This window comes from Bactrocera oleae, chromosome 4 (assembly GCF_042242935.1).
Source record: "Bactrocera oleae isolate idBacOlea1 chromosome 4, idBacOlea1, whole genome shotgun sequence".
NCBI lineage: Eukaryota > Metazoa > Arthropoda > Insecta > Diptera > Tephritidae > Bactrocera > Bactrocera oleae.
In genome coordinates this window covers 31,657,156-31,664,919 of record NC_091538.1, presented here as the reverse complement: position 1 = coordinate 31,664,919, position 7,764 = coordinate 31,657,156, and the positions used below count along the sequence as shown (strand labels likewise).

The 7,764-nt window shown below is 44.7% G+C and overlaps 1 protein-coding gene across 1 annotated transcript; it reads right to left on the bottom strand.

The window, feature by feature from the left end:
* Nucleotides 1–328: 328 nt before the first annotated feature.
* LOC138856938 (cylicin-1-like) lies at nucleotides 329–6,119 on the bottom strand. The gene is made up of 4 exons (XM_070107953.1): nucleotides 5,706–6,119; nucleotides 5,462–5,656; nucleotides 708–1,244; nucleotides 329–658 (listed from the first exon to the last, which is right to left on the bottom strand). The coding sequence occupies exons 1-4, from the start codon at nucleotides 6,117–6,119 to the stop codon at nucleotides 329–331; spliced, it is 1,476 nt and encodes a 491-aa protein (XP_069964054.1).
* Between the last annotated feature and the right edge of the window lie 1,645 nt (nucleotides 6,120–7,764).

The following is a 7,764-nucleotide window of genomic DNA, read 5'->3' as shown; positions in this document are numbered from 1 at the left end:
TGATTTATGTTTATCTGCAGTATCTTCATGCTCGTTTGTCCGTTATCTTCTTGAGTGCCTCTTGAAAAATCGGGCATCGATTAGAGCCGGCCTGATGAGTTATATCCGTTGGGACGGGTTTTTCAGCACATAGCAAACAGTTTGCCGTGTTTGGACATCTAGCTACTTGGTGCCCTTTTCGGCCGCACTTAATGCACAGTTCCGATCGGTTAACTTCACTCAAGCATTGGGCGGCGACGTGTCTATAGGGCCAACATTTGAATCATCGTCGTGGCCTTTTTCTTTTCTACTCCTGCAGTTAACCCCTATCCTGACTTTGCTTATTTCTTCAAGAACTTTTTCCGCTATTGCTGCTGGCAGTGTCTTTAGCACTGTCTGAGTGCCTCTGTAGGCTGGACGGATTTTGATGGCATCTTTCTGTATCTTGCAGCCATCTCCAGCTTTCCTTCTCTTGTAGGGCTACCTGCACGTCGTTTTTTGACGTCGGATCATCAAGATCAATTATTTCGAGATCTTTGCTAATGACAGTTACATCCTGTTGAAGAATATCCGCAATAGTTTTCTTCAGGGCTTGGCCTTTGTCATCGCCCTCTTTTGAGAGCGTGATGAGCATATTTCCAGCGTCTGTTTTGCGAATTTTTTCCACGGTGTTACCGACCTGGTCCTTGGGTAAAGCCGTATTGATCCTAGAGAGTATCTCGGCATACATCACCTTTTCCTTTGGGCAAATGATCAACGCTTCCGTTCTTAGCTGATCTTCGCGATTTTCTGGGTGTTGGCTTTGGCAAAGACTTCTGATGTTTTCCAAGGGGCTTGTTTTTACGTATCTCCCTCTTTTCATTTCTCGATAGCAATTTCTTCCAGTCCGGCTTTTTGTCGTTGACGATGCTCTGTTCGGACTTTTTAGGATCATCCTTCTTGTGTTGAGGGCTACGTTTCAAGTCCTTCTTCTTGCTAACTTGGCTGTCCGGTAGATCAGGAGAGCTTCGCTCTTTCTTCTTTCCAGATCTAGTTCCACTTGCTCCGTTGTCACCATCAACCGATACAACGTCACCAACGACTCCAGTGTCCAGCTCTTCTTCTGGCTCTACTGTTATTGCCCTTACTTGCTGTGAAGCCATCGTCTGGTGTTTGGTTTGCTCTTGCATCTCCAGCTTCTCGCGTTCTTCGAAAACCCCTTCTATGCTTGCCAGCTGATTTTTGATCGACTTATTGACATTGCCTTTCGGAAGTCGTAAGATTACCTACAAAGAAGGGGAAAGACTTGTAAGGTATGCAACAACAATGATTCGCAATGCAATTTTTTATATGAAAAAGACGAAAAAAGGGGCACAAGGCGGATTCTTTCTGAGAATTTTTTCATAAAAAGTCGTAAGATGTCTGTGGAGATTCGGAGCCAACAGAACAGAACAGTACCGTTATTAAATAAAATCATGTAGCACGACGCATTGAATTTGTAAAAGAACACATCACTTGACCGATTGAGAAATGGCGCAACTTCTTGTGGATCGACGAGTGAAAAGTGGTTCTATACAGCGGTAAAGGGTCCCGTCAGTATGTAAGACGCCCCCCTAAACTTTGAAGCGGTTCGAGTATCATGGTTTGTGGCTGTTTTCTTACAGAGGTGTAGGCCCAATTCACATGATTGCTGACATAATGGAATGATACGCATACGTGGATATAAGCAAAATGTTATGATATCATTTGCTGAAGGGGGCATGCCGCTGTATTCCATTGACCCAAAACCACTCCTTTGCCACCCTACCGGTGTGCTTGTGCATTTGAAGATCTTTGAGCAGACGTCTAGAAAGCCGTGTGCCATGATAAACACAAAAACAACAACGAATTGTAGACCGTACTGCAGCAAGCATGACAAAGCATACCACTGAAAATATTCCAGAGCCTCGTATATTCTATCAAGAGGCGTTGTGTTGCTGTTATCAAAAATCATGGCATACTTGGTAGTACTAAGATCTCGTATTGATGAAACTTGCAAAAACGGTCACTATTCCTTAAAAAAAATTTTAAAATTATTTTACTACTATTTAAAGCTCCCTACAATTTTCACACATAAACACATCTTTGTAAATAAACATGTCTTGCACCTATGCAAATCAAGAATTTTTATTAATAAACATAGCCTGGAAAATATGCTCCACTTTTGCATTTCAATGGATGTTAAAACTGTTTGGTATTTTTGTATAATTCAAAGATATGTAAAACTCCAACACCCACTACTACCTCACTCTTCGCAGCTTTTTTTTTTTTTTGTATAGAGGAGGAAATACATTTACGCATGCCAAGCTTAGGTGTTTCGCACTGGGTATGTCGGTCTTGAACATTAGCCTGGTGACTTGCTAATGTTAATTCCGACTAAAACCTCCCCTTTCTTACGGCCTCACATCCCCCCGGAACCGCCCCTATACATTACTTCGTGGGGAGAGGATTTAGCTACTGCTCTTCTTTCCGATAGCTAACATGTTATTTTTTCTTTCTTCTAGTTGTCTGGACCGCAAGTCTATGAGAAGTTCTGTTGCAAATATGCTGATGGCGTTCCAGGCAGTTTTTGATGACAACATTGTTTCTACTTTTGTCTCTGGTTGGATTATTCCATTTGAATTTGTTTCTAGTTCCTCTCGTTTGTGGGCGTATGCCCCGCATTTTGAATAGCGCCTGGACAGGACGGGCAGTCCGGAGAGTTATCGTGCTTGAAGCTGTGTAGATAAGACCGGAAGCAACCGTGTCCTGAAAGCATCTGTGCCAGATAATAGTTGACCTCGCCATGACTCCGGTTCAGCCAAACATCAATCCGTGGTATCAGACGGTATGTTCATCTACCCTTCCCTGCGCCTTCCCTTTGTAGTTGCCAACGCGCGATGCTCTTTTGCCTTAATCTTGTCCCGAGTTCAACAGCGCTCAGTGTGGTTGACCTTTTTCGATGGTAAAGGTTCTGTCTTTCCTCAGCAAAAGCCCAAAGTGGTAGAGTTCCGGAAATAACGCATATTGCCTCCGCAGATATTGTGCGGAAGACGCTGGCTACTCTTAAGGCACTCAGACGATATACTGGTCCAGCTTTTCGCCATGAATCTTGGGTGTCCAGCGCGTCTGCCCAGATGAATATTCCATAAGTCGGTACTGATGTGACTACTGATGACAGTAATAATCTCCGATTCTGCTTTGGACCCCAAACAATCGACATTAGTCGTACTAAAGTAGCTTTCACTACTGATGCTTTGTTGGTCACATGTTCCAGTTGTTGCTTTGAGTCGGGCGTCGAGCATCACTCCTAATTATCGGATATAAGGTTGTGCTGTGATTTCTTGGTCTCCGACTTTTAGCTTGATTGTATCCACCACTTTTCTGATAGTTATAAGCACAGCCTCGGTCTTCTGTTTAGCCAGTTGAAGGTTCATTTATCCATCCATCGGTTAACTCGATTGAAGGTGATGCTAAACATATGGCGAATCTCGTTAAGGTGTTTCGTGACGATCACTACGGCTACATCGTCCGCATATGCTACGAGTTTGTCGCTTCTTGGCAGTTTCAGTCTTAGTAGGTCATCGCACATGATATTCCATAAAAGTGGACCAAGTACTGATCCCTGGGGTACACCTCCGGTAATTTCGTACTCCTTTGGACCATTCTAATCATTCGTGTCGTATTTTAGGACTCTATCTGTGAAGTAGCTGGCCACTATCTTAAACAGATATTCTGCCACTTTTTTCTCTCGGAGACCTTGCATGATGCAGTCCCAGTTGGCGCAGTTAAAGGCGTTTCTGATGCCTAAAGCGGCCACCAGGCAATACTTCTTTGTACCACCTTGCCACCTGGTTCCTGCGATTGCCTCCTTGGCCATGGTAACAACCAGATTGATTGCGTCCAGGGTTGATCGTCCTTTTAGGAAACCATACTGATTTTCTGCTAGGAGTGGATCGACAACTGTTTCAATTCTCTGAGGAATGATACGTTCGAATATTTTACCCGCTGCGTCTAACATGCAAAGTGGACGGTAAAATTACGGTTCTTTTGGTTTTTTTTTCCTTTGGGAAGTAGCACTAATCGGTGCTCTTTCCACTTTCGAGGAAAAGTCCCTTCCTTCAGGCAGGTGTTGTAGGCGTCAAGGAATAACGCAGCCACGATTTTCTGTAAGAGTTGAGGACACGTCGGTGACGGCATTGGCTGGTTTTTCAAGTGCATCATAACTACCTTATAAGGTCTTCCCCACAAGCCCTTGTCTACCTGAGCTCTTTCCAGCAGTTCTTTTTACTATTTTTGATGGCTTTGTTTAGGGATCGACGAGCTTTTTTGTACTCTGCGATCAGAATAGCGCTGATGTGCTCGTTCCACCAGTGCACCGAGGGTCTTTGATTAGTGCCACGTTTACCTGGCATAGTGTGGTCACAAGCTTGAATTACTCTCTTCATCAGGTCCTTAGTATTTCCTTCTGCGCATCCTGTGTTTATTGGGTTACCATCAAAGGCTATTACCATCGTACTTGGATCAAAGGATTTCACCTACCAACCATTGGTGTTAGATTGCTTATTAGATCCTCTCGGGCTCTGGTCGTTTGATATTACCCAGAGGATCGCATTGTGGCCGTTTGGAGTGTAGATGTTCATCACTCTCCAGTTGCATTGTTGACCGAAACTACATCTAGTGCAGTAAAAGCGTCTAGTAGTGCTTTTCCTCGTGCGTTGGTGTTGTCCGTTGATGTTGTCTCGCATCCTCGTCGAGTCGGTCCAGAAAGTAAACAAATTCAACAATGGAGAGGCTATGTGGTGCGTAGCAGCTGTAGAAACGAATGCCATCTACTGATGCTGCTATAAAGCCGGCGCTGCCGTTGTTGACTACGCTCTGGAAGTGGAGATTACCACATGACAGCTTTGACCCGCGTCCCATGGTTGGTCAGTGAGGTGTTTATATGGCTCCGATATAAGCACAAGGTCAAGCTTTAATTCCCGTACTGTCTGCATAAGTAAGTCATGCGCAACTTCACAGTGATTTATGTTTATCTGCAGTATCTTCATGCTCGTTTGTCCGTTATCTTCTTGAGTGCCTCTTGAAAAATCGGGCATCGATTAGAGCCGGCCTGATGAGTTATATCCGTTGGGACGGGTTTTTCAGCACATAGCAAACAGTTTGCCGTGTTTGGACATCTAGCTACTTGGTGCCCTTTTCGGCCGCACTTAATGCACAGTTCCGATCGGTTAACTTCACTCAAGCATTGGGCGGCGACGTGTCTATAGGGCCAACATTTGAATCATCGTCGTGGCCTTTTTCTTTTCTACTCCTGCAGTTAACCCCTATCCTGACTTTGCTTATTTCTTCAAGAACTTTTTCCGCTATTGCTGCTGGCAGTGTCTTTAGCACTGTCTGAGTGCCTCTGTAGGCTGGACGGATTTTGATGGCATCTTTCTGTATCTTGCAGCCATCTCCAGCTTTCCTTCTCTTGTAGGGCTACCTGCACGTCGTTTTTTGACGTCGGATCATCAAGATCAATTATTTCGAGATCTTTGCTAATGACAGTTACATCCTGTTGAAGAATATCCGCAATAGTTTTCTTCAGGGCTTGGCCTTTGTCATCGCCCTCTTTTGAGAGCGTGATGAGCATATTTCCAGCGTCTGTTTTGCGAATTTTTTCCACGGTGTTACCGACCTGGTCCTTGGGTAAAGCCGTATTGATCCTAGAGAGTATCTCGGCATACATCACCTTTTCCTTTGGGCAAATGATCAACGCTTCCGTTCTTAGCTGATCTTCGCGATTTTCTGGGTGTTGGCTTTGGCAAAGACTTCTGATGTTTTCCAAGGGGCTTGTTTTTACGTATCTCCCTCTTTTCATTTCTCGATAGCAATTTCTTCCAGTCCGGCTTTTTGTCGTTGACGATGCTCTGTTCGGACTTTTTAGGATCATCCTTCTTGTGTTGAGGGCTACGTTTCAAGTCCTTCTTCTTGCTAACTTGGCTGTCCGGTAGATCAGGAGAGCTTCGCTCTTTCTTCTTTCCAGATCTAGTTCCACTTGCTCCGTTGTCACCATCAACCGATACAACGTCACCAACGACTCCAGTGTCCAGCTCTTCTTCTGGCTCTACTGTTATTGCCCTTACTTGCTGTGAAGCCATCGTCTGGTGTTTGGTTTGCTCTTGCATCTCCAGCTTCTCGCGTTCTTCGAAAACCCCTTCTATGCTTGCCAGCTGATTTTTGATCGACTTATTGACATTGCCTTTCGGATCAGCAAAACCCTCTCAGGTCTTTAATCAGCTTCCCCAAGATGTCCAAAGCTTGCTGCTTTGTTATTTCCGGGCCAGGTTCCAATGCTGCCTTTTCGTCCATTTCCTGAAATTCGTTCATCTCTTGGAAATGACAAGATCCACATCAGTTTCTTCTTTTCGTCGTTTTGTTCAAGCGCTGCTTGGTGGACAATTTGTCCGCCTTCTCTACTCCTACTTTCTTGCGTATTTTTTAAAAATTTCTCCATGTTTGTTCCCACGAGCAATGTATGTCCTCTCCAGCAGAGCCCACAGTTGTACTGGAGTATTTTCGAATCCATGTAATATTTTAGTAATTTGTCCAAAAGCCATTAGCTTTAATCATTTTAGTTAAGCGATTAAGCATACTTTCAATTGCCAATTATTTGCATAAATTGTAAAAAGTGACAGAAGAACGTGATACTGCTGCAAGTGTTGCCAGAAATTTACGCAGAACGTGATACTTTGACAAATTTGCAACACTGCTGTCATAGTAGATAGATTAGTTTAGAGGTATGCAACGCCCTCCCTCCCCCTAAGTCATATCGACTCATCTAGCCCCAGCATGTTGATAAAATCCAATATTCTGCTTGGTGCTTGTGAAGCGCTACGATCCCTGTTTGGAAATATGGATCCCAGGGCCTTAATTCTGCGTCTGCAGACTGCTGTGCAGTCCACCAACAGATGTTCTGGGGTTTCTGGCTCCATGTCAAGAACCGGCAGTTTGCAGAAGAGACTGAGCCTATGTTGCATATATGCTTATTCAGCACGCAATGGTCGGTGTAGAACGCGACAAGCAGCCGGAATTTGTTCCTCGGGAGATTTATTATGGTTTTGAACCGTTGGAGGTCGTAATGCTGTTCAGCCGTTCTTTACACTCCAGCACTAGAAGAGATCTGACCTCATAGGCAGAGATCGCTCTTAGTGCCACCTGACTATCGCTGAGTATAGCAATACTTTTATTGCGATAGTTGCGTTGGTGGTTTATCCCTACACACCGACTTATAGCATAGACCCTGGCTTGGAATATGCTCGGGAAACTTCCCATGGGAATGGAGAGTTTGGTGCTTGGCCCAACGACCCCTGCACCAATCCTCTCCTCCGTTTTCGACCCGTCGGTGTACCACTTGATAGTGCTTTTCCTTAGCTGCAGGTCCAGTCATGAATTATTCCATTCAGACTTGCTGCCAAGGGTGACTTTGAACTTCCTGTTGAAGTTTACTACTTTGGTAATGCTATCCCTTGGAAGAAGGGCTAGTGGTATTTCCTCACTTAGCGCTTTCATCTGCTGGGATGAGATTACCTTCCCTTTGCCAACTGCCTCTGATGTCATTTGGAGCAGAGTTCGTTTGGCTGTTTGTTTGATTACCAGATGTAGCGGTGAAAGTTCTAGTATGACTTCCAGTGCTGCGGTCGGACACGTTCGCATTGCTCCCGACACGCAGATGCAGGCAAGTCTTTACAGCTTCGACAGTTTGAGTCCTACTGAAGTCTGCATTGCTTTAGCAACCCACGGTAC

Bases quoted from the DNA above. Each gene is read 5' to 3' on its own strand.
- LOC138856938 (XM_070107953.1), bottom strand. From the start codon at position 6,119: ATGGCTTCACAGCAAGTAAGGGCAATAACAGTAGAGCCAGAAGAAGAG. The intron at 5,657-5,705 runs GTATGCCGAGAT...CCCAAGGACCAG, and splicing joins TGCCCAAAGGAAAAGGTGAT to GTCGGTAACACCGTGGAAAA. The intron at 1,245-5,461 runs GTAGCCCTACAA...CCTTCTTTGTAG, and splicing joins CGTCAAAAAACGACGTGCAG to GTAATCTTACGACTTCCGAA.